This window comes from Microcaecilia unicolor, chromosome 10, assembly GCF_901765095.1.
Source record: "Microcaecilia unicolor chromosome 10, aMicUni1.1, whole genome shotgun sequence".
Taxonomy (NCBI): Eukaryota; Metazoa; Chordata; class Amphibia; order Gymnophiona; family Siphonopidae; genus Microcaecilia; species Microcaecilia unicolor.
The window spans coordinates 146,568,899-146,594,370 of NC_044040.1; the positions used below are offsets into that span (position 1 = coordinate 146,568,899).

Here is a 25,472-nt window from a genome sequence, read left to right on the forward strand (position 1 = left end):
TTGACGCAGTCAGTAAGGATCAAATAGAATCATGGTCCCATCTCAATGCAGTTTGAGAAGAGTTTTCCCTATGAGGTAGTGGAAAAAAGGCATACATAGAAGGTGGAACAAGAAGGCATCTGGGGCTGTACGACTGGGAGCTTATATCCTGGAACAAAAACGGGGAAGCCTGTTATTCTGAGGAGAAGCGAACAGGTCTATCGCTGGGGTCCCCCCACTGCTGGAATATTTGACAAACTATAGAGATGCTGAGGGACCATTCATGAGGCTGAAGGACTATGCTCAATTTGTCTGTTACAGCATTCTGTTTGCCGGCTAGGTAAACAACTCTTATAGAGCTGTTTTGAGAAGCTGCCCAAGTCCATATCTGGAATGCTTGCTGACAGAGGTGGTAAGAACCTGTTCCTCAACTTGGTTGTCCATGCAAACAAGTATTACCTGATCAAGGATGAAGTCTTAGAAGGTCCTGAGGACGTTTCAGGCCGCTTGCAATTCCAGGAAGTTGATATGATGTCTTTTCTCCCGTGAGGACCAAGAACCCTGTGTGTGGAGACAGTTGAGGTGAGCACCCCAACCTACCATGGAGTGGTCCATGGTGAGGACCTTGTGATGCAGAGGGGGCTGAAACGGAAGACTCTGGATGAGATTCTGGGACACCATCCACCACTATAGAGAGTGGCGCAGCTGTTGAGTGACTTAAAAACGGGCTGAGAATAATCCTGTGGCTTGTGAAGAATAGACTAATGGTTAGTGCAGTGGGCTGAGAACCCAGGGAACTGGGTTTGATTCCCACTGTAGCTCCTTGTAACCCTGGGCAAGTCACTTAACCCTCCATTGTCCCAGGCACAAACTTAGATTGTGAGCCCACTAGGGACAGAAAAAGTAACTGCATATAATATATGTAAACCACTTTGGCTGTACCCACAGAAATGCGGTATATTAAATCCATGTCTCTTTAACCACTGAGAGGAGAGCGTCCACTGAAAAATTCGGAAGTGAAGTCAAGCTAATAGAGTTACATGGTCTGTTGAAGGCATGTGACAGAGTAGGTGGAGCATCTGACTAGCAGATACTTGGGTGGACCAGAACAACTGAGTGGAGAGATGCAGTATATGTTGTTTGCTCTCGGTTGAGGAAGGCCCTGAGCAGTATCATCAAGGAAAGCCCCTATGAACTCTAAAGGTCTGAACTGGTTGAAGATGTGATTTGGAGTAAATGATCACAAACCTGAGGAGTTCTACGAGTCTTATGGCGGACATAATTAAAGTGTATGCTGACTCCTGGGAGGCTGCCTTGATTAACCATTCGCCTAGGTAGGTTTGTAAGCCCCACCTGCTAAGTGTTCCAGCTACCACTATTAGGCACTTCATGAATTATACAACTACGACTCAAAATACCCGCTAGCCCTATTGAGTACGCCACACTTTTAGACTGTCTAGATCCAGAAGAATGAACATACCCAGCAGACAGAACCTGGACCGAATTCGAAATACTATCAGAAGACCTCATCTCTGAAACTCTCAAAAGATATGCCAAATCCCAATGCAAACTAGACATATGCCCAAATAACCTCATGAAATCTGCTCCTCAACAATTCATAATAGACCTAATGAACCATGTAAACTTCATGCTACAAAACGGACTCTTCCCAAAAGAAAAAGGAAAAATCTTACTCACCCCAATTCCTAAAGATACAAAGAAAAGCACGAGCGAAATAACCAACTACAGGCCAGTAGCATCCATACCACTAATAACCAAAATAACTGAAGGAATGGTAACTAAACAACTCACAAACTATCTAAATAAACACTCAATACTGCATGATGCCCAATCAGGATTCCGGTCGAATCATAGCACAGAAACAGTATTAGTCACCCTTATGACTAAATTTAAACAAATAATTGCGACTGGCAACAATATACTCCTCCTACAATTTGACATGTCAAGTGACTTCGATATGGTTGACCACGGAATCCTGCTACACATACTTGAATACTTTGGCATTGGAGGAAATGTCCTGAACTGGTTCAAGGGATTCCTAGCCCAACGTTCGTATCAAGTCACATCAAATTCAACCACGTCTAAGGCATGGACACCTGAATGCGGGGTACCACAAGGATCACCCCTCTCACCAACCATTTTCAACCTAATGATGATCCCCCTGGCTAAACTCCTATCAAACCATAACCTCAACCCATATATATACGCTGATGATGTTACAATATACATCCCTTTCAAACAAGACATCAACGAAATCTTCAATGAAATCAATCAAAGCCTACACATCATGAACACATGGGCAGATGCATTTCGTCTGAAATTAAATGCACAAAAAACTCAATGCTTGATACTCACCTCCCAATACAACACAAAGGAATTTACCGCTATAAACACACCAAACCTAAACCTTCCAATCTCAGAAACGCTAAAAATCCTTGGAGTCACTATCGATCGCCACCTAACACTCGAAACTCACGCAAACAACATAACTAAAAAGATGTTCTACTGCATGTGGAAATTGAAAAGGATAAGATCATTCTTCCCAAGATCCGTCTTTCGCAATCCCTCGTACTCAGCCATCTGGATTACTGCAATTCACTATACGCAGGATGCAAAGAGCAAATACTGAGGAAACTTCAAACAGCCCAGAATACAGCAGCCAGACTCATCTTCGGAAAACCAAAATATGAAAGTGCAAAGCCATTACGAGAGAAACTACACTGGTACCACTCAAGGAACGTGTCACTTTTAAAGTATGCACATTAGTCCACAAAATCATTCACGGCGAAGCCCCAGCCTACATGTCTGAGTTAATAGACTTACCACCCAGAAACGCCAAAAGATCATCTCGAACTTTCCTCGACCTCCACTTCCCCAATTGCAAGGGCCTGAAATACAAGACGCTACACGCTTCAACCTTCTCTCACATACAGTGGGGGAAATAAGTATTTGATCCCTTGCTGATTTTGTAAGTTTGCCCACTGACAAAGACATGAGCAGCCCATAATTGAAGGGTAGGTTATTGGTAACAGTGAGAGATAGCACATCACAAATTAAATCCGGAAAATCACATTGTGGAAAGTATATGAATTTATTTGCATTCTGCAGAGGGAAATAAGTATTTGATCCCCCACCAACCAGTAAGAGATCTGGCCCCTACAGACCAGGTAGATGCTCCAAATCAACTCGTTACCTGCATGACAGACAGCTGTCGGCAATGGTCACCTGTATGAAAGACACCTGTCCACAGACTCAGTGAATCAGTCAGACTCTAACCTCTACAAAATGGCCAAGAGCAAGGAGCTGTCTAAGGATGTCAGGGACAAGATCATACACCTGCACAAGGCTGGAATGGGCTACAAAACCATCAGTAAGACGCTGGGCGAGAAGGAGAAAACTGTTGGTGCCATAGTAAGAAAATGGAAGAAGTACAAAATGACTGTCAATCGACAAAGATCTGGGGCTCCAAGCAAAATCTCACCTCGTGGGGTATCCTTGATCATGAGGAAGGTTAGAAATCAGCCTACAACTACAAGGGGGGAACTTGTCAATGATCTCAAGGCAGCTGGGACCACTGTCACCACGAAAACCATTGGTAACACATTACGACATAACGGATTGCAATCCTGCAGTGCCTGCAAGGTCCCCCTGCTCCGGAAGGCACGTGTGACGGCCCGTCTGAAGTTTGCCAGTGAACACCTGGATGATGCCGAGAGTGATTGGGAGAAGGTGCTGTGGTCAGATGAGACAAAAATTGAGCTCTTTGGCATGAACTCAACTCGCCGTGTTTGGAGGAAGAGAAATGCTGCCTATGACCCAAAGAACACCGTCCCCACTGTCAAGCATGGAGGTGGAAATGTTATGTTTTGGGGGTGTTTCTCTGCTAAGGGCACAGGACTACTTCACCGCATCCATGGGAGAATGGATGGGGCCATGTACCGTACAATTCTGAGTGACAACCTCCTTCCCTCCGCCAGGGCCTTAAAAATGGGTCGTGGCTGGGTCTTCCAGCACGACAATGACCCAAAACATACAGCCAAGGCAACAAAGGAGTGGCTCAGGAAGAAGCACATTAGGGTCATGGAGTGGCCTAGCCAGTCACCAGACCTTAATCCCATTGAAAACTTATGGAGGGAGCTGAAGCTGCGAGTTGCCAAGCGACAGCCCAGAACTCTTAATGATTTAGAGATGATCTGCAAAGAGGAGTGGACCAAAATTCCTCCTGACATGTGTGCAAACCTCATCATCAACTACAGAAGACGTCTGACCGCTGTGCTTGCCAACAAGGGTTTTGCCACCAAGTATTAGGTCTTGTTTGCCAGAGGGATTAAATACTTATTTCCCTCTGCAGAATGCAAATAAATTCATATACTTTCCACAATGTGATTTTCCGGATTTAATTTGTGATGTGCTATCTCTCACTGTTACCAATAACCTACCCTTCAATTATGGGCTGCTCATGTCTTTGTCAGTGGGCAAACTTACAAAATCAGCAAGGGATCAAATACTTATTTCCCCCACTGTAAGCACGCAGTTCTGGAATACACTGCCGCGCAACTTAAGAACGATCCACGAACAAGCTTCCTTCTGCAAATTATTGAAGACCCATCTTTTTGAAAAAATCTACGGAAAGAGCCAAAACACATGAAGTCCACACTCACTGTTCACTAATGCATCATACATCCACTTCTGCAATCTCATCCCCGTAATCTCACATCACTCATACCTCTACTCAGAGAAATATGCATACCATATGTCTTCATGCCTTAATATTACCCTTTAAGCCTCCCACTGTCTCCTTCCAATGTTTCAATGTTTGTGTTCCATTGTTATATTCCTTAACGTTACTTCGACTATCTCGCTTAACTCTGCACAATGTAATCCATAACCAAGTTGTAACAAATTGTATTTCCATCATTTATATCATATTGTAAGCCACACTGAGCCCGCAAAAAGGTGGGAAAATGTGGGATACAAATGCAATAAATAAATAAATGAAGACTCGGGGAGCCGAAGCCAAGCCAAACAGTAAGACCTTAAGAGTCCCACAGAGGAAGTGGTGGAATTTTCTGTGCGCAGGGAAAATAAGTATGTGCATGTGTGTCTACTTGAGATCTAGAGAGCAAAGCCAGTCATTGAGTTGTATCATGGGAAGCATTGATCCCAGGGAAACAATGCAAATTTTTTCTTTGAGTAGAAACTTGTTTAAGTCTCGCAGAGGATTTGGTTCTAATGCATTCTGCTGGAGGAGGGCCCGAGCGCTCCTCTCAAAGTAGTGTCATCTGGAGGGAGTTGAAACGAGACTCCTTGGTGGATGGCCATCCTCTTTCAACAGAGGTGGCCTCGCATAACCTCCGACCTTCTTTCCCCAGAGCAGAGTGTAAACGGTCGGAGGTTATGCGAGGCCACCTCTGTTGAAAGAGGATGAGTCTCCTTCCTACCTGTAGGTCACTTGGCACAAACAAATGTATGGTGGCAATGCTCTCTAGGAAGAGTCAAAAACTGAGTTGTTTAGATTGAGGAGTCTTGGATTTCTGACCCCACTGCTGCCTTGGACATGAGCACTGGGGAGTAGTCCTTTGAAGTGGAGAGGGAATAGGAGTGTAACAATGCTTAGACATATAGTAATTGTAGTGTCAAAATCCTCCAGCAAATATTCTAGAAGTAGAAGAGGTAGCAGAAGTATGTGGCATTGACAGAGTTTTTATATTATCTGTATGTTTTTTAATGTCGGTCACTTCCTCTATTTTGTCATCAAACAAATTATCTCCACGACAAGAGACGTCTGCTAGATACTCCTGGACAGCAGGTTTGAGGTTGGAAACCCTGAGCCAGGAAAGACGCTGCACTGCTACTCCTAAGTCGTAGATGCATGAAGAGACATCAAAGGCTTGCCTTGCCAGATATCAGCCTTCTCATGGGGAAGGAATTCTGCAAAGGAGAGAGCACTCTGTATTAGAGATTTTAGGTAAATTGTGGAATAAAGTTGATAATCTAATATGTAATTGGTTAGCACTGAAGCCTGAAATGTTTTTCTTCCCAAAGTGACCAATGTTTTAGCTTCTCTGCCTGGAAGAGCAGAAACATGAGATCTTGCACTGCTAGTGCGTTTTAAAGCAGATTCCACAACTAGAGAATGATGAGGTAACTGAGTTTTCTCAAACCCAGTGCAGGTCTGTATTCTATACATTGTATCAAAAAAATTTTTTTTTTTTTTTTTGGGGGGGGGGGGGGGGGGGGGGGGGGGCAAATGAACTGTCAGTGGAGTCTCCCAGTTTCTGATTAGAGTATTTTTCATAATTGTATGAAGTGGACCAACGATTCCTTCTCTAGGAGGACAGTCATAATCCAGAACCTGATTGGCTTCAGCCATCTCATGTACAAAGCCAGGAAAGGATATAGCTTCTGGAGAAGAACTACGATCTCAGATGGCAAACGATCTGTCTCCCAGGAGAGATCCAAGTCTGACTCTTCAAAGTAGAGTTCATGGGAAGTATGTGGAAAAGAATGTTGACTACAGCGTTGGCTCTGTGTCGCGGCAGATGAGTCTCTAAGGTTGGAGAGAGTTCTTATGTCGGTGTCGACGTATGTGTTTTGGGCTCATGCTGCCCCCAACATTTGGAGCCGATCTGCTGTGCAGCTGGTGCAAGTACAAGTCTGTATAGACTGCGAATGCAGTAGCTCCAAGAGCTCCTCCTTGAGCATAGGCCAGATTTCTTCCTGTACAGCAGGCATCGGTACTGGCTGTGAAAGTGGTGTGGATGCAGCCCGAGTTATACTTTGTGCAGCTGTAGATCTCGAAGACTCTCGATGAGAAATAAGTTGTAGAGAAGGAGAGCGGTCAATGTCGCAGTACCAAGTCACACGTTGGACTCTCTCGATGTTGTGTTGGTGCACCTGATGCCAATGCTGGCTCTGCGTGGAATGCCAAATCTCCTGCTATGCTTGATGTGGTTGCTGATGTTGATGCAGAACCAAAATGTTTTTCATGCTGGACTAAAGTCAAAAGGCTCTATGGCCAGGGGAGCTTCAGTAGTCGCATATCCGAAAATGGTTGATGCTCCCTGGGCAAAGGAAGGGCTCAGAGGACCCAAAAAGGCTGAATTAAAAAATGAAAAATAATTTGAAAAAACTGAACACAATTAATTCAGAAAAGAAAAATATGAAGAAAAAAATCCAGAAAAAGGGAAGCCATCAAAAAAACAAAATCTGATGTGCTGAGAGATTAGAAAACCAACCTCTCTGCTCTGCAAAAAATGACAGACTGCTGGTCCTGCGCTCGAGCATCAGGTGGGAAGGCACCCGTGCATGTGGGTGAGGGCACTGCCTCAAAGAATTAAAGTGACAGTGCACTTGGCAGGGTCCGCACCAGGCTCCGTGGATGACATCACCCATGGGACATCACCCATATTATGCCTGCTTGTCCTCGGAGAAATGAACTTATTGTTGGAATGTATTGTATTTTTACATGCATTGCCTGTCACCTATTATTTCTCTGTGATTACTCTGTGACCTCTGATGTGAATTACTTAGAGAGGTCACACTGCTATGCAACTTCCTGTGGGGGTTAGATGCAGCAGACACAGCACATGGAGCACATGGAGCTCATGATCTCTCCTAACCTGAGAGGATCTATGGTGGTGTGAGCATCCATTACCATCTAAGCACATGGAAGGAGCTGATAAGACAAATGTATAGTAATATGTATATATAAGCCTGTCTGATTATAATCTAACTACAAACTGTGAGTAAACAGATGTTTTGTTACTTCAACTTTAAAGTGACTCAGCAGTGAATTATTCAGGGGTGAATGAGAGAGAGATGAAGAAAGAAATTAACATTTCTAAAGCTGAAGCTGTGTGTACTAAAATCTGCTAATTATTTACTACAAATAATCCAACAAAAGGGTTATGGGCCCAGGGTTCAGGAATTGAAAAAGAAGAGAAATATTACCAGGCAGAAAAAAAGGCCACATTTTTCTCTTAAGTTTTAAAGGAAAGATTCAGTCTGTCTCTCTCTCCCCCCACACAGCAGACAGAAGGCTAAGAAAATGGCTGAGGGAAGAAATTCACCATTGTTCTATTCTCTCAAGGTGCCTAAATTAACTGAGTTTAATTATCAGCAATGGGAACTAAGATTCATATGTCTCCTTCGAGCAAAAAGATTAAATATATGCTTAGACCAAGACAGAACAGATGAAAATATGGCTGAATGGGACAATGCAAACTATTATGTGAAGTGCATGCTTTTGGAAGCTCTCTCAGAGAAACAAGCCATATTAGTGGAGGGAAAAGATACACCAAAGGACATTTTATATAAACTGAAAACTATGTATGCAACTACATATGCAAAGCAGCAACCAATTTGGCTGGCAGAGTTGAATGAAACCAAATTAAGGGATAAAAGTAAATGTAATGATCACATTATGCATCTTATGTCTTCATTTCAAAAGTTAGAACTTTCTGGAATTCCCATGTGTGATGCATTGAAAAGAGCATTTCTTTTTACCTCACTATCAAAGAAGTTTGATGTTTTTAGGTCTGTAAATGAGGCCATTGAAGGGCAATCTTTTGAACAGGCAACATCAAAACTAAGGCAGGAATGCATAATAAATGATTCTGAGGAGATGTGTTCTCAAAGTCAGTCAGAGAGAAATGAAACAAATTTCTTGGCAAAGAACAGAGGAAGGCGGAGCTATGGGAAAACTCCACCCAAGGGCAAGCTGATTTGCTACTCAGGTGGAAAGGAGGGACATGTATCTAAATGGTGTAAGGAAACACAAAACACTCCCTCTAGCTCACCTAAGCCAATGGAACTAAAGAATTTTCAAACCAGGAAATGTATGAAGGACAAAGATAAACACAAGGGCTTTCTAATGGCAGAAAAATCTTTGACTATGGTAAATAATAATTCAAATGAAAGTACTTGGATTTTGGATTCAGGGAGCACATGCCATTTAACCAATTGTAAAGATTTCTTTCAGGAAATGTGTCCAGAGGAAGGTATTCTTAAAACTGCAAACGCAGGGACTGCTAAGATCCAAGCAAAAGGTATTGGATTCTTAAAATGCAAAGTGTCTAATGAAGTTAAAGAAATTCCTGTAAGTGATGTCTTGTATATTCCCCAAGCAGTTTGCAATATGCTTAGTGTATCTACATTAGATAAGAAGGGATTTGTGATTCATTTTGAAAACAGTAAGTGCACAATCTCTAAAAATGATGAAGTGTATGCTGAAGCTTTTATGCATAATGATGTTTATAAGCTGAACATTTCAGGTGAAGCCTCACATATGGCGCAAGTAAGGAAGAATGATGGAAAATGTAGTCTGGAAATCTGGCACCGCCGCCTGGGACATCGTGATTCTAAGGTGATCCAGGATCTTTACAGTAAGCAACTGGCCACCGGCATTCAGATAAGTGCAGATGCTGGTAAAATGGAGAAATGCATAGACTGTGTTACTCAAAAAGGTGTGAGACCCTCATTTCCTGCATACACAGGAAATAGGAGTAATAAAGTGCTGGACTTAATACACAGTGACTTATGTGGACCGTTTAATATCCCATCATTGGGAAATAACAGATTTGTGCTAATATTCTTGGATGATTTCTCTAGATATTGTGTGGCCTATTTGCTGAAAGAAAAAAGTCAAGTCACAGACATGCTGAAGAAATACGTAGCCATGGTGAGCAATAAATTTGAAAGAAAACCAAAGGTTCTTCAGACCGACAATGGTGGTGAGTTCACTTCACAAAGCATGCGCACATTTCTAGAACAAGAAGGCATTCAACATATCACAACAGTAGCTTATACACCAGAGCAAAATTCTGTTGCAGAGAGAAAATTTAGGTCACTTGTGGAAATGACCAGATGTATGCTGTCAGATAGCAATCTCCCTAAAAGACTATGGGGGGAAGCCATTCTCACAGCAGTGTACCTACAAAACAGAATGCCAACTAAAGGCGCTGAGCGCACACCACATGAGACATGGCATGGTAGGAAGCCAAACCTGTCACACATAAGAACATTTGGAAGTACAGCATATGCTCATGAACCAAAGCAAAGAAGGCATAAGCTGGATTCCACAACAGAAAGGGGCATTTTAGTTGGCTATGCTCCAGGACACAAAGGATATAGAATTTTGAATCTGAAAACTGGCATCGTTGGCATAAGACATGTTACATATTTTGATGAAAACAAAAGGGTTGATAAAGGCTGGATTATCCCAGATGAGCCTTATCATCCAGAATATGAAACTAGAACCATAGTAGACATGCCAGTGTATATAAATGCCATACCAAGGCAGATGTCTGAAAGCAACTCACCTGTATCTAACGAGGAACAGGCAGAGGAAGCAGACACAGAAAGGATCATTGAAGAAGACAGTACAGTTGGAGAAGGGGAATCAATTGGAGAAGAACTCTCAGATTTAGAGGATGCGGAAAGGTCAGACCAACCTGTTGTCAGACGCTCATCCAGGGAAAACAAAGGTGTTCCACCCCCAAGACTGTCTTACCTAACAAAGTCAGCAGAAGCTCAAGAGCCCTTAACATGGGATGAGATTGAGAAAATGTCAGCAGAAGAAGCTGCTGAATGGCATAAAGCTGCACAAGAAGAAATTGATGCATTGGATAAAAATAATACTTGGATTCTTACAAAATTACCTCCTGGCAAGAAAGCTATAGGATGCAAATGGGTATTCAAGTTAAAAAGGAATGCACAAGGAAAAGTGGAAAGATATAAAGCCAGATTAGTGGCAAAGGGATATCTTCAAAAATATGGAGAAGATTTTGATGAAGTGTTTGCACCTGTAGTGAAACACACGACAATTAGAACACTTCTGAGCATTGCAGTCTCAAAAGGCATGCAAGTCAACCACATTGATGTGAAAACAGCGTTTCTTCATGGAGATATAACTGAAGACTTGTACATGGAACAGCCAACAGGTTTCATAAATACAAAACAAAGACAGCTAGTGTGTAAATTAAACAAAGGTCTTTATGGATTAAAGCAAAGTGCAAAATGTTGGAATGAAAAATTGCATGAAATATTGACAAATTTAGGATTTAAGCAAGGTGAAGCAGATAAATGCTTGTACACTAGGTGCACAAATGGACAATATGCATACATTTTAGCTTTTGTTGATGATCTGCTCATTGCAAGCAAAAGTGAGCAAGAGTACAAGGACATTGTAAAGTGTTTAAACCACAATGTTGAGATAAAAGAACTTGGTAATGTGTCATACTATCTTGGTATAGAAATTGAGAAACAAAATGATGGTTCTTATCTTCTAAGCCAGAAGCAGAAAATAAATGAGCTTATTGAAAGTTTAGGTATGCAAGATGCCCAAGTTGTAAGCACTCCCATGATCACTGATTTTCTGAAGGATGAAACAGTAAGAGAACCTTTACCAGATAACATCCAATATAGATCAGCCATAGGTAAGCTTTTATATCTAGCTACCACATACAGGGCTGATATAGCAAATGCAGTAGGAATTTTGAGCAGAAGGGTCAGCTCACCTACCAAATCAGATTGGACTGCAGTTAAAAGGATGGTAAGGTATTTAAAGGGTACCATTGATTGTAAATTAAAGATTTCAGCCAATAGTAATCCAAAACTAATATGTTACTGTGATTCAGATTGGGCAGGGGATCATTCTGATTATAAATCCACAAGTGGATATGTGTTTATGTATGGAAATGTACAAATTTCATGGGCCAGTCATAAACAAAGTATTGCTGAGTCTGTCTTCTACAGAAGCTGAATATGTGGCCGTATCGGAAGCGTGCAGAGAACTGATGTGGATTGAAAAACTTTTGCTGGATTTCGGAATAGCTGAAAAGAGACCAATCCAGATAATGGAAGATAATCAGAGCTGCATCCGACTGTCACAGAATGACAAGGTTCAGTCACGCACCAAGCACATCGCAACGAAATACCACAACGTGCGAGAGTTGGCGAAAGAAGGGGTCATCAGTCTACACTATTGTCACACCAGTGAGATGACAGCTGACATCATGACCAAACCGTTACCCAGAGAACATTTTGTGAATCTGCGTATAAAGCTTGGACTTTGTATGAATAAATAATTGCATGACAGTTATGCATGAGAAGGGGTTTGTTGGAATGTATTGTATTTTTACATGCATTGCCTGTCACCTATTATTTCTCTGTGATTACTCTGTGACCTCTGATGTGAATTACTTAGAGAGGTCACACTGCTATGCAACTTCCTGTGGGGGTTAGATGCAGCAGACACAGCACATGGAGCACATGGAGCTCATGATCTCTCCTAACCTGAGAGGATCTATGGTGGTGTGAGCATCCATTACCATCTAAGCACATGGAAGGAGCTGATAAGACAAATGTATAGTAATATGTATATATAAGCCTGTCTGATTATAATCTAACTACAAACTGTGAGTAAACAGATGTTTTGTTACTTCAACTTTAAAGTGACTCAGCAGTGAATTATTCAGGGGTGAATGAGAGAGAGATGAAGAAAGAAATTAACATTTCTAAAGCTGAAGCTGTGTGTACTAAAATCTGCTAATTATTTACTACAAATAATCCAACACTTATCTCCCATACTAAATGCCAGTATTTTTACAGAATGTGTTGAAAGAGTAGGTGCAAAGTACAGTGAGGGAGGGAACAGCAGGGCTGAAGAGTATAGTCCTATGCATGAAAGCAGGGCACACAGACCATGCAAGCATGTGCAACTGAAGGTCGATGTACTATGCATGTAGGGAGGGAGAACAGATATAATCAAATAAAGTATTAGTAAAATATCGTCAATTTATGACTGCCTTAAACGTTTCTGCTCTTTCTGAGCTCCCTTACCCAGGAAACATTCAGAAAAAAACCCAGCATCACTCTGGCACTAGAATGTGGATGTGAAGAATGTTAAGTGTGAAAGGGTAGATTTGCAGAGCCTGGTAATGGTATCTTTGGCAACAGCCAGCAATAGTGAATGTTCTAAGTTCTGTCAATTGCAGAGATTGTGAATTTAGCACTTTCTCATTAAACTATGCACGGCCATGCTATTTTTAGAGTCAGTTCTTCAACGGGTCCGGTGCAGAAATTTCTAGCATCCAGAAACACACTGTACTATACTACATGACAGCGCAGTTTAGGCACATGCACTAGTCACACAACCCTCTGAGGGATACCTCTCAGACTTCAGCTGCCCAGTGCAGTGGTCACAAGGGCATCCTGTTGCCTTCAATGCTGAATTTGATGGCTCGTTGTGTTTTACTAAGCCTTTTCTGTTCAGCAAATCGCCTCTTGTGTTTTTCCAAGCGACTTATACCTTTCCTAACAGCTCCAAGCTACAGACATTTTAGTGAATGAAATAAAGGGAAAAAAGACAGGAGGAGAAAAAGTAGAGAAGGTTATTAATTAACTGAGTCATCCCTTCTTATGATGGTAGCCTCTCTGAGAGAGAGAGAGAGAGAGAGAGAGAGAGAGAGAGAGAGAGAGAGAGAGAGAGAGAGAGATAGAGAGAGCAGAAGAACTGGAATCAAAAGATGAGAGGCAGGAACCATAAATGTGCCATCGTCATTAATACTCACCAGAAAATAGCATGTATGTCAAAATATTAAATCTCTTTCCCTCTGTACATTGCTTACCCGGGAGGATTCCATGTCCACATTCCATTTTGGTCTAACCACATAGTCCTTATTTGATGGCATTGGCACTCTAGCACGAGCACAAAACCCTGGGTCACCAGGTCGCAGAGCTCTGTGGAAGACGAATGTGTAAGTTGACAAGTTATCACACAGCTTGCAATGTTTACAATGATGTTTTTAAAAAGACCAGTACTTACTTTTCCTCCCCAGTCAGCACTTTCTCCAGGTCTCTGCGAGGTGTCTGACCACCAGAGCTGCAAAACAGTTAGATTTGTAAATAGACAGAGATTTTGATGCGCCTCCAAAAGACATCCTCTGAAGGCCAAAGTTTTCTGGCAGCCCTGCTAAATGTCATGAGCATTATCTACTGTAAATCTAAACTTGCAAGTAACTACATAATCAAGATTTATACAATGCCCCTCATCCAAAAATGACTAATTGGCTTTATAAGGTTTTTACTGGTCCAGCAGTTTACTCCTCTGGGCTTAGTTTGATTAGCATCATAAGGGAAGGGAAAGGGGACTTTCTGTGGTTTTTGCAACTACATTCAAAGCAGTTTACATAGTATATACAGGTATTTAATTGTACCTGGGGCAATGGAGGGTTAAGTGACTTGCCCAGAGTCACAAGGAGCTGCAGTGGGAATCGAACCCAGTTCCACAGGATCAACGTCCGCTGCACTAACCACTAGGCTACTCCTCGTTAACAAGTATCTATATTTTATGTGTTTCTTATGGATTAAACTATAAATCACCAGAATGAACCCGAGCTACGTCTGTATGTTCCACCACAATGTAATAGCTAAGCCTTCCTCTTACCAGCGTCTGTTATTAGTTTCTTTATGCAAGCAGTCCAGAGGGGATCCACAACACAAAGTGCAGCAAACCATATCAACAATGAAATAGCCCTCAGATGAAACAACGGCAGGAGGCAAGGATAGCAGAAGCCAAGACTTTATTTGAAAACCCGACACAGCCCATGTTTCAGCTTTCACACCTGCGTCAGGGGTCTTGGCAGACAAATAAGCCTCCAGGAGTTAACGATACCTGGACAGAAGACAGCCAAGACCTCTAACACAGGTGAGTTAAGCTGAAACACAGGCTGTGTCAGGTCCTCAAATAAAGTCTTGGCTTCTACAATCCTTGTCTCCAGCCATTGTTTCATCCAAGGGCCATTTCACTGTTGATTTGATTTCTTTATATACTTTAAGTTTAATCCATAAGAAACAAAAAATACACTTACCTCTGAAGCGGCTGGCCTAAGAGCACATTCCTGGCTACCAGACTCCACAAAATTTTGTAGTTATTCAATTATAGTGGAATAAACAATGACTAATGCACACCACTTTGTATTTTTCATTCCGGAAATGGCGATCGCCATTACGGAATAATGTAAGCCACACTGAGCCTGCAAATAGGTGGGAAAATGTGGGATACAAATGCAACAAATAAACAAACAAATAAATAAATAAATAAAATAAATAAGGTAACAAGTTAACCAATGGCAGTAGGGATTGATTAAACATGCTCAATAATAAAAAGAAACAAGAAGTCATGTGTCTGCTATGTAAGTGTGTACAGTTCCTAGAAGTCTCATAGTGTTCAGCAAAAAAACTACCTGCTCATCCGCCTTCGCTGAGGCATCTGCTCCAGGTCTCTCTGCTCCCTCTCTTCACGTGTCATTCCTTTATAGTTTGACGTTAAGCCAAATATGGGACGTGACCACTCGTCTGTGGAAAGAAACAATTTGCTATGCTGACAATATGAATTTCACTGTGCAAGACATTAAGAGGGCAATTCTATAAAATAGGCACTGTTATGTACCTATTCTGAATGTTTAGAATAATCCACTTTAAGTAAATGCTAGATTTATTCAACAAACGCACTTTGGATATCAAACACTCTTCCAAGATACCCTTAAATCCAACTGAAGAACAGGAGTAAATGTGCTAGTTAATGAACCTCAGTGGTAATGCACTGTGCCTTTATTCACTCGTAAACAGTGTCTTACACACTCAAATCGTCATTGGTTCAGTAGCTGCCACCTTCCTATGCAAGTTTTAATTATCCAGTAAACTTTTTATGTTAATAAACTTGATAAACTGCCTTATACTGTTTATATATTAAGTAGTATGAACAATATAAAGTAGGGCCTAAGAGTAGAGCATCTACACTGGCTCAGTTACTAACCACGAATATTAACATAGGGAGACCCAGACAAGTTCCTGTAGTAAGAAGGCAGGCCTGCGGCACAAGCATTTTAGTGAAAAGGGAGAGGAAGTGATGAGCCAGGGAGACTGTCCTGCACGTACCTCCTGCAGCCTATCAAGTACCCCAAGGGGTACACATACTCCAGTGCTGAAAACCCTTGTCTTGGGCCATCCCTCTTGCAGGCCCAAGATCTGCTTGATCATATCTGGGGTTACCTGCTCTGCTAGGTACTTCTATAAAATATGAAGTAATTAGCTATATACTGAATGGAAATATAGACTCTCTGAAAAGCAAACACAGAATGACATCCCTCAAGGAGAGAAGACTGCAAAATCTATTTAAAAAGTAAACTCACTTATCAGCTTTCCTGCCATATCTTTGTTTAATCTTGACTCTTTGGGATGTTTATAAAGGTACATCACTGCCCGTCCAATTCCACTGTGCTTCAAGGTTTCCTGGCTCACACTGGGGAGCTGAAGAGCAGAAGAGATGCTTAGTGCACAGATCCAGTCATCACTTGTCAACAAGGCAAAGGTGGGGTAAGGATGTAGATGTGGAAGTGTATGCACAGCAAGGGGTGATGAACAGGTGGGAAGGAGGGAATAGAAACTAATCAGCAATTGTGGAAAAAAAAAAGGAAAAAAAGAGTAATGAGAAGAGATGAAATATGAAACGAGGAGATACAGGTGACAGAACCTGAGGCGACATAATTTGTGTGGCAAAGCATAAGACAAGATGAAAATGGAGGGCCTATATCCACCTCTTGCAGAATCCTCAGGAGTTCCTCACGAATCTTTAGTGCTGGAAGGCTCTTGTCTGGCAGAGGCAAGAGCCACTCTTTGATAGCAGACATCACACCACTATCTATAAATGTTTCCTTCAGGTCCTGCCTGTGTAAGACAGAATGAGTCAATCCTGCGAGCAACGCTTCACTTTGTCTTTCAAAAAATCTCTTCTATCATGCCCTGAACCTGGGAGAATACTAAGGGAGCCAAGGAGCTTATAAATGCTGCACTGAAAAAAATGGCGGCCGCAACTTCTCACAACAGCCTCACGAAACTGCCGTGGGAGGTCGCGGCCGCCATTTTTTCAGTGCAGAGGAAGGGGGAAGGAGCAATTCGGAATGCTCCTGCCCCGACCACCAGGGCCTTTACAAGATAGATCTGAGGAGGGTGGAGTGGCGGGTGGCCCGGGAAATGGGGACGTGGTTTCTTTCAGGGTGAGTGGGGGAAGGCTGGTCTGCAGAAGTGGCAGCAGGCAGGTCTTGTTTCAGGTATCCACCAAAAATGCAGAGGCATTTTTCAGCGGAAACCTGTACCCAGATTTCAGGTCAGTTTCGGGGCCAAATCTGAAACCAAAATGTGGTCGTCCTTTAATCTTTATGTGGGCTACCTCTTATAGAAGGGAAAGCAACAAAGTCTGGCAGAGAGGAACATTTTGTTATCAGAATCCTAAGTAACCGTTTGCAATGTAAGGGAAACATCCCTGGATCAAGAGAGAGAGAAACCTGCTTTGATGCAATCTTTCTTTTGTATAAGTAAACCCAAACTCAAGCATAGGAGATTCAACCAGCACACATGATTTCTTACTTTTTAAGATGCATCACTACAGTGGGAAGCAGAGTCAGTTTCTTCAGTGCTGGTTTCTTCTGGGTGTTCAGCTTTCTGTCTTCCTGGAGGGAGGGCAAGGGAAAGAATTGGAAAACTTTAGTTATACATAGCAAGTGAAAAGCTAATTCCAGAAAACCTGAACAGGTTATCATCCCTAAAATGATAATTCTACATAAATATAAATTGTAGTTGGCTCCTGGAAAAAAAGTTGTTTATGCTGTTTATGAAGAGCAAGTGGCTGATACCATATGATGGTACCATGACAGGACAGCTTTTCCAGAGCTCAAGCCAGTGTAAAGTTCTAAACATGCATAACCTTTTCCGCACACAGCAGCTTCTTCAATTAGTCTGAAATTCACAATCAATTCTTTGGTGGGTGGACAGGATTATGTATCTAATCTTGCTGTCTACAGAGAGCTCTTGCTACAGGTAAGCAACTTTCAATCCTGTTTGTAAACAAAGAAAGCAATTAATCACACAATTGAATTATTCCCAAGCTCAGGGTTGCCTCTGATACTTGAAGGAATTGTCCCATTGCTGGGGAATACCCACTGACATGTTTATGCAAGAGTTCATATGGACAGATTGTTCAGTATTCTTGACAGAAGGGGCTGCCTTTGAATGAAGATTGGTTCAAGCAGAAATGTGAAGTAAAAGTATAGAACGACGAGATACTTTGAAGTAATTCAGATGTCAAGTCAGCTACTATAGTAGAAATGGCTTTGACTGGTTAGGTTTAATTCCATTAGTTAGAGAAATACCAGCTTGATCGTAAAAGAACTGAATATGGAAACTACCCTAAATGCTGCCCAGATGACTGAAATGAAAGAAGACAAAAATTTGCACACCCTTTGAGGGACTCTGCATTTTTTAGGTGGTATGCAGGAGCTCGCTTACAGTCTAGAGTGTGAAAAGAATTTGATGTATCTGGACAACTACCTTATTGTAATAAAAATGTGTATAAGGTTTGTATGTGACTAAGGATGGTGTTCACTGATCCTTCTGGCTCAGGTGACTGCTACTAGGAATAGTATCCTCCATGTCAGACACCTTAGAGACGAAGATTCCGCTGACTCTAAGATGTTTTCATGAGGGAGCAAGGCCACAATGTTCAGGTTCCAGGGGACTTGTGGGTCTTAGAATGGAGGTTTGAAATGAAGAAGACCCTTACGAATTTGGTAACAACTGGATACTGAGGCTGGAGCTTCATCTATCAAGACAAGAAAGGTGGATAAGATCCTAAGGTGCACTCTGACAGAAAATGATTTACAATCCAAATGATAAGAGAGTAGAGACTGTAAAGTATAGTAGATGCTAAAAGGGTCTTGACCTTATATAGAACACCAAATAGAAGATCTCTACCATTTGAATGCATCAATTTTCACTTGGAAGGTTTTCTGTGGTAGAAGAATCTCTGTGCTTATCTGTGTGGGATCTAGTGCTAAAGATAGCACAGAAACTTCTGCTTCAGAATCACAATGGAAGGATCCAAATAAAGAAAATAAGAAGCAACATAAGCACTGGCAAGTTAGAAGCAAAGCATTGATAAAAGAAAAAAAAAAGAGAAGAAGAAGAAGAGAAATTTGAAACAGAAGCAAACACTCATAGCAATAACTTTTTCAAGTACATCAGAAGCAGAAAGCTTGTGAGGGAATCTGTGGGACCATTAGATCATCAAGGAGCAAAAAGGGTACTCAGGGAGGACAAGGCCATAGCAGAGAGAGAGTGAATTAATTCTTTGCTTCAGTCTTTACTGAAGATGTAAGAGATCTACCTATACAAGAAATAGTTTTCATGGGTGACAATATGGAGGAACTGAAAAATCTTGGTGAACCTGGAAGACATACTGAGCCAAACCAAAGAGTAGTAAATCACCTGGACCAGGTGCTGTGCATCCTAGGGAACTGAAAGAACTCAAACATGACATTGCTGATCTGCTGTTAGTGATCTGTAACCTGTCGTTAAAATTGTCTGTAGTAACTGAAGATTGGCAGGTGGCCAACGTAACGCAGATTTTTAAAAAGGATTCCAGGGGTGATCCAGGAAATTACACTGGTAAGCCTGTCTTCAGTGCCAGGCAAAACAGTGGAAACTATTATAAAGAATAAAATTACTGAACACAAACAAACATGGTCTAATGGAACAGAGGGTCTGCATGAATTCAGCCAAGATAAGTCATGCTTCATTTCTTTGAAGGAATGAATAAACACATGGATAAAGGTGAGCTAGGTTAATTTAAGTGTATCTAGATATTTAGAAAGCTTTTGATAAAGTCATTCATGAGTGATTCCTCAGAAAATTAAGAAGCCATGGGATAGGAGGCAATATTCTGTTGTAGATTAGGAACTGGTTAATGCAATGGTTCCCAAACTGTGTGCCACAGCGAACTCGCAGGGGTGCCGTGGCAAATCCTGAACTCACCCCCTCCGTCACCCAAACTGCTGCTGCTACCTCATAATCTCTTCCCTTCCCCGTGTGTTCTGCATCTCTCCTTCTCCCTTCCACCGGTTCTCCTCTGTAGTCTAGGGCCCCTGTACCTCTCTGGTAGAGGAGATTGAGACAGTTTTACACCAATGTCGGAGCTGCCCTCTTCTCTGGAGCATCCCGCCTACTTTGATGCAACTTTCTGTTACCCACATAGGCGGGACACACCTGAGAAGAGGCCCCGATACTGACGGAAAACTTTCTTAATCATCGCCGCTGCTGGAGAGGTACAAGGGACTGGGGCTACAGAGGAGAGCTGGTGAGAGGGAGAGATGCAGGGCTCACTGGGAGTGGGGAAGGAAGGTTGAAGGGGAGAGAAGTCGGACAAAGAAAAGATGCTGGGCAGGGAGGAACATTGGGACAGAAAAAGGAGGAGATGGAGACACAGGGGGGCAGAGGTGGCCCCCAAGGGCTGCTCCTCCAGGTGAGCAGTAGGAAAAATGTGTGTGTGGGGGGGGGCAGTAGAGAACTGTGGGGGGTGGAGACCTATGTGGCCGGTGGAGGGGGGGTGCATGAAAAACTGCTCGGACACTAAGGGTGCCATGAACTGAAAAAGTTTGGGAACCTCTGGGTTAATGGATAGAAAAGAGGGTAGGGTTAAATGGTCATTTTTCTCAATGGAGGAAGGTGAATAGTGGAGTGTCACAGGAATCTGTTCTGGGACTGGTGCTGTTTAACCTATCTATAGATGATCTGGAAATCAGAACGAAAAGTGAGGTGATTAAATTGGCAAAAGACACAAAACTATTCAAAGGTGTTAAAACACATGCTGATTGTGAAAAACTGAAGGAAGACTTTTGGAAACTGGAAGACTAAGATGAAATTTAATGTGGATAAATGCAAAGTAATGCACATTTGGAAGAATAATCCAAATCACAGTTACCTGATGCTAGAGTCTGCCTTTGGAGTCAGCACCCAAGAAAAACCACTGTGATCAAACAGTTTGTAATGGTGGTATGTCAAGCCTGTAATAAACTATAAAAAGATCTAGGTGTCATTGTAGACAATACACCAAAATCTTATGCCCAGTGTGCTTTTTTGGCCACCACCAATGTCACAAACAGGATACTAGGAATTATTAGGAAAGGGATGGTAAATAAGACCAAGAATACTATAATGCCTCTGTATCGCTCCTTGAGTATTGCATTCAATTCTGGTCGCCGTATCTCAAAAAAAAAAAAAAAAAAAGATATAGCACAATTAGAAAAAGTTCAAAGAAGAGCGATGAAAATGATAAAGGGGATGGAACTCCTCTCTTAGGGTTCTTCAGCTTGGAAAAGATATGGATGAGGGGAGATATGAGTGAGGTCTACAACATCCTAAGTGGTGTAGAATGGGTAAAAGTGAATCGATTTTTTTACTCTTTCAAAAAGTACAAAAACTAGGGGACACTCAATGAAATTACATGGTATTACTTTTAAAACAAATAGGAGGAAATATTTTTTCACTCAATGAACAGTTAAGCTCTGGAACTTGTTGCCAGAGGATGTTGTTACAGTGGTTAGCATATCTGGTTTAAAAAAGCATAAAAAAGGTTTGGATAAGTTCCTAGAAGAAAAGTCCATGGTCTGCTATTGAGACAGACAAGGGGGGAAGCCACTGCTTGCCCTGGGATTGGTAACATGGAATGTTGCTATTAGGGCTGTACCTTGTATTTGATTCGATTTGGCCCCGAATACATTCTTCGAACAGCAATTCGAATACAAATCCAGAGCTTTACTGTACTAAATCCTACTGAAATAAATAAGATCTCCAATTTCACATTGCCTCTTTTATTACTTGTTATGTTAAAGCTCAATGCCTATTATTTGCATTCGGCCGAATAATATTTTTCATTATTCGTATTCAGCAGAATAGTAAAATATGCTATTTAGTACTGCTCTATTTGCTACTATTTGGGATTCTACTAGGTACTCGTGACCTGGACTAGCCACTGTTGGAAAACAGGATACTGGGCTGGAAAGACCACTGATCTGACCAGCATAGCTGTTCTTATGCTCTTATGAGTCCATGCGCTTGCAAGAGGCAGGAAGTTTCTTTTGTTTTGGAGGTGAATTATGATTGTCATCTTCAACACTGAGAATGGCACTTAGAAATCTCCTTGAAACTGTGCACTTTAGAAATGTTGCTACTGCTCATAGCAACGTACCAACGCTAATAAACCAAGTGTTTTCAGTCAAGAAATCTCAGAACATCCCTTTCTTCACAAAAGGGTTCTTTAGACCACTCCATGCAGGGACAGAGATAACACTTAGGAAATATAACCTACTAGATCAAGCAGAACCAGCCGACCTTTGTATTTTACACAATGACCTTTTCAGGATCCATTCTTTTGCCTTGTAATGCTCTCAGAGTTGAAAGAGGTGCTGTTTCCTGGCTCTCTGAGACATTCTTCATAACTCATAACAGTCTTCCTGTTGGTGAGTAAGTTCCAGGTAGAAGACATCTCTCTTGTGGGTATACTGCTTGGCTGTCTATGGACAGGTACTGAAGCCTGGTTTAACTTGTGACATAAGTCTGTTGAAGAAGCAAAATCTGCTGATAACCTAGTAAATTAAATAACAGCAGAGAAAGACCAACATGGCTGATCGAGTCTGCCCAGGAAGGTTGTTGAGGTTGTACCTGCTGTACAGTGCAGGTTACTTTCCTCATTCTTGTGTTGTTGGGGTTGTACTTACTAAGAGCAGTGCAGGCTACTTCTCCATCTCTTAGAAGTGCAAAAGTTATTACATAGATGTTGTGAGATTTATTGCTCTATGCTTGGATTAAATCCTCTTGCCTTTTACGGATCTATTATGTATATCACATTGAATTCCAGCACCATTTTTGCTTCCACCATTTTTTTCAGGAGAGAATTCCAAAGCATTCGCTACCCTCTCGGTGAAAAAATATTTCCTGATGTTGCTTTTACTCCTACATCCCTGTAGCTTCATATCATGTCCTCTAGTTTATTTATTTGTTACATTTGTACCCTGCATTTTCCCACCTATTTGCAGGCTCAATGTGGCTTACATAGTACCATGAAACGTTAGCCACCTCCAGTGATGATGATAAATACAGAGTGATGTGATTATTGAAAGAGATTATGTGTTACAACATTAGGAGAAATGTAGAGAAGAGTTATATAGTGTTCATTACGGGCTTTGTTTTCATTGTGTTGCTGGGTTCAGGCACTTAAGTTGGGTCAGTGTGGTATGCCTTTTCAAACAGGTTAGTCTTTAGTGATTTCCGGAAGTTAAGGTGGTTGTACGTTGTTTTTATGGCTTTCTGTAGTACATTCCACAGTTGCGTGCTTATATAGGAGAAGCTGGATCCGTATATTGATTTGTACTTGAGTCCTTTGCAGCTAGGGTAGTGAAGATTTAAGTATGTTTTCCAATTGTGTTTCTGGTAGGCAGGTCTATAAGGTCGGTCATGTATCCCGGGGCTTGGCCATAGATAATTTTGTGGACCAGGGTGCTGATTTTGAAAGTTCTAGAGCAGAGGTGTCCAACCTCATCCCTCGCTAGATTGGGTTTTCAGGATTTCCACAATTATTTATTATTGTTTTGATGCATTTGTACCCCACATTTTCCCACAGGAGCAGGCGCAATGTGGCTTACAATAATTCAGGAGGAAAATATACAATGCAAAGATGACTCAGGTACAGAATGAGACAGGCAGGGAATGGAACAGAGGAAAACACGGGGTGAAAGATAGGGGCAAAGCAACCGGCAGATAACCATGTACAGTCAGGAAGGGAGAGAGGTTAAACATAGGAGTTGCCATTGGAATAAGCTTTGGCGAATAAGAATGTTTTTAAAGACTTTTTGAATAGGTGGTGGTCGACTAGTTCTTTTAGTTGTCTCAGCAGAATATTCCAGAATTTTGGACTGAAGTAGGGGAAGGACGAAGCAAAAAGGGTCTTGTATTTAATGAATCTGCATGAGATCAATATGTCCTTTATTCAGTGCGAAGCGAAAGCTACATACCTGTAGAAGGTATTCTCCGAGGACAGCAGGCTGATTGTTCTCACGAATGGGTGACGTCCACGGCAGCCCCTTCAATTGGCGATCTTCACTAGCAAAGACGTTTGCTAGCCCTCGCGTGTGCACGCACACCGCGCATGCGCAACCGTCTTCCTGCCTGAACGCGCTCGTGTTTGTCAGTCCAGTACATAGCAAGACAAAGACAAGGGAAGACACAACTCCAAAGGGGAGGCGGGCGGGTTGGTGAGAACGATCAGCCTGCTGTCCTCGGAGAATACCATCTACAGGTATGTATGTAGCATTCGCTTTCTCTGAGGACAAGCAGGCTGCTTGTTTTCACGAACGGGGTATCCCTAGCCCCCAGGCTCACTCAAAACAACAAACAGGGTCAATTGGGCCTCGCAACGGCGAGGACATAACTGCGATTGACCTAAACTTATCCAACTAACTGAGAGTGCAGCCTGGAACAGAATAAAAATGGGCCTGGGGGGTGGAGTTGGATTCTAAACCCCGAACAGATTCTGCAGCACCGACTGCCCGAACCGACTGTCGCGTCGGGTATCCTGCTGTAGGCAGTAATGCGATGAGAATGTGTGGACAGATGACCACGTTGCAGCCTTGCAAATCTCTTCGATAGTGGCTGACTTCAAGTGAGTCACTGACGCTGCCATGGCTCTAACACTATGAGCCGTGACATGACCCTCAAGAGTCAGCCCAGACTGGGCGTAAGCGAAGGAGATGCAATCTGCTAGCCAATTAGAGACGGTGCATTTCCCAACAGCCACTCCCCTCCTGTTGGGATCAAAAGAAACAAACATTTGAGCGGACTGTCTGTGGGGCTGTGTCCGCTCCAGATAGAAGGCCAATGCTCCCTTGCAGTCCAATGTGTGCAGTTGACGTTCAGCAGGGCGGGTATGCGGACGGGGGAAGAATGTTGGCAAGAACTTAGGGTGAGTGCGGACGACTACTCTATTATGATGAAATTTGGTATAAGGCGCATGAGCTACTAGGGCTTGAAGCTCACTGACTCTATGAGCTGAAGTGACTGCCACCAAGAAAATGACCTTCCAGGTCAAGTACTTCAGATGGCAGGAATCCAGTGGCTCAAAAGGATGTTTCATCAGCTGGGTGAGGACGACGTTGAGATCCCATGACACTGTAGGAGGTTTGATGGGGGGTTTTGACAAAAGCAAACCTCTCATGAAGCGAACAACTAAAGGTTGTCCCGAGATCGGCTTACCTTCCACACGGTAATGGTATGAACTAATCGCACTAAGATGAACCCTTACAGTGCAGAAGGTATTCAAGCAGGGTCTGTGTAAAACAAGAGCGAGGATCTAGGGCCTTGCTGCCACACCAGACGGCAAACCTCCACCATAGAAAGAAGTAACTCTTTTTAGTGGAATCTTTCCTGGAAGCGAGCAAGACTCAGGAGACACCCTCTGAGAGACCCAAGGAGGCAAAATCTACGCTCTCAACATCCAGGCCATGAGAGCCAGGGACCGGAGGTTGGGATGCAGAAGCGCCCCCTCGTTCTGAGTAATGAGGGTCGGAAAACACTCCAATCTC

General features: G+C 42.4%; 1 protein-coding gene across 4 annotated transcripts in view; it reads right to left on the reverse strand.

Moving 5' to 3' along the window:
* The window catches only part of IWS1 (interacts with SUPT6H, CTD assembly factor 1), a 124,572-nt gene that overhangs the window by 13,014 nt on the left and 86,086 nt on the right, over window positions 1-25,472 (reverse strand). For 3 of the 4 annotated variants that reach the window (XM_030215815.1, XM_030215814.1, XM_030215812.1), the window contains 6 exons: window positions 17,431-17,513; window positions 16,602-16,731; window positions 16,197-16,314; window positions 15,249-15,360; window positions 13,829-13,885; window positions 13,632-13,743 (listed from right to left, as the gene is read on the reverse strand). In XM_030215815.1, the coding sequence (XP_030071675.1) occupies window positions 13,632-13,743; window positions 13,829-13,885; window positions 15,249-15,360; window positions 16,197-16,314; window positions 16,602-16,731; window positions 17,431-17,513 (612 nt within the window). Of the gene's footprint in view, window positions 1-13,172; window positions 13,332-13,631; window positions 13,744-13,828; window positions 13,886-15,248; window positions 15,361-16,196; window positions 16,315-16,601; window positions 16,732-17,430; window positions 17,514-25,472 lie in introns of all 4 variants that reach the window. The other variant, XM_030215813.1, reaches the window with a different exon arrangement.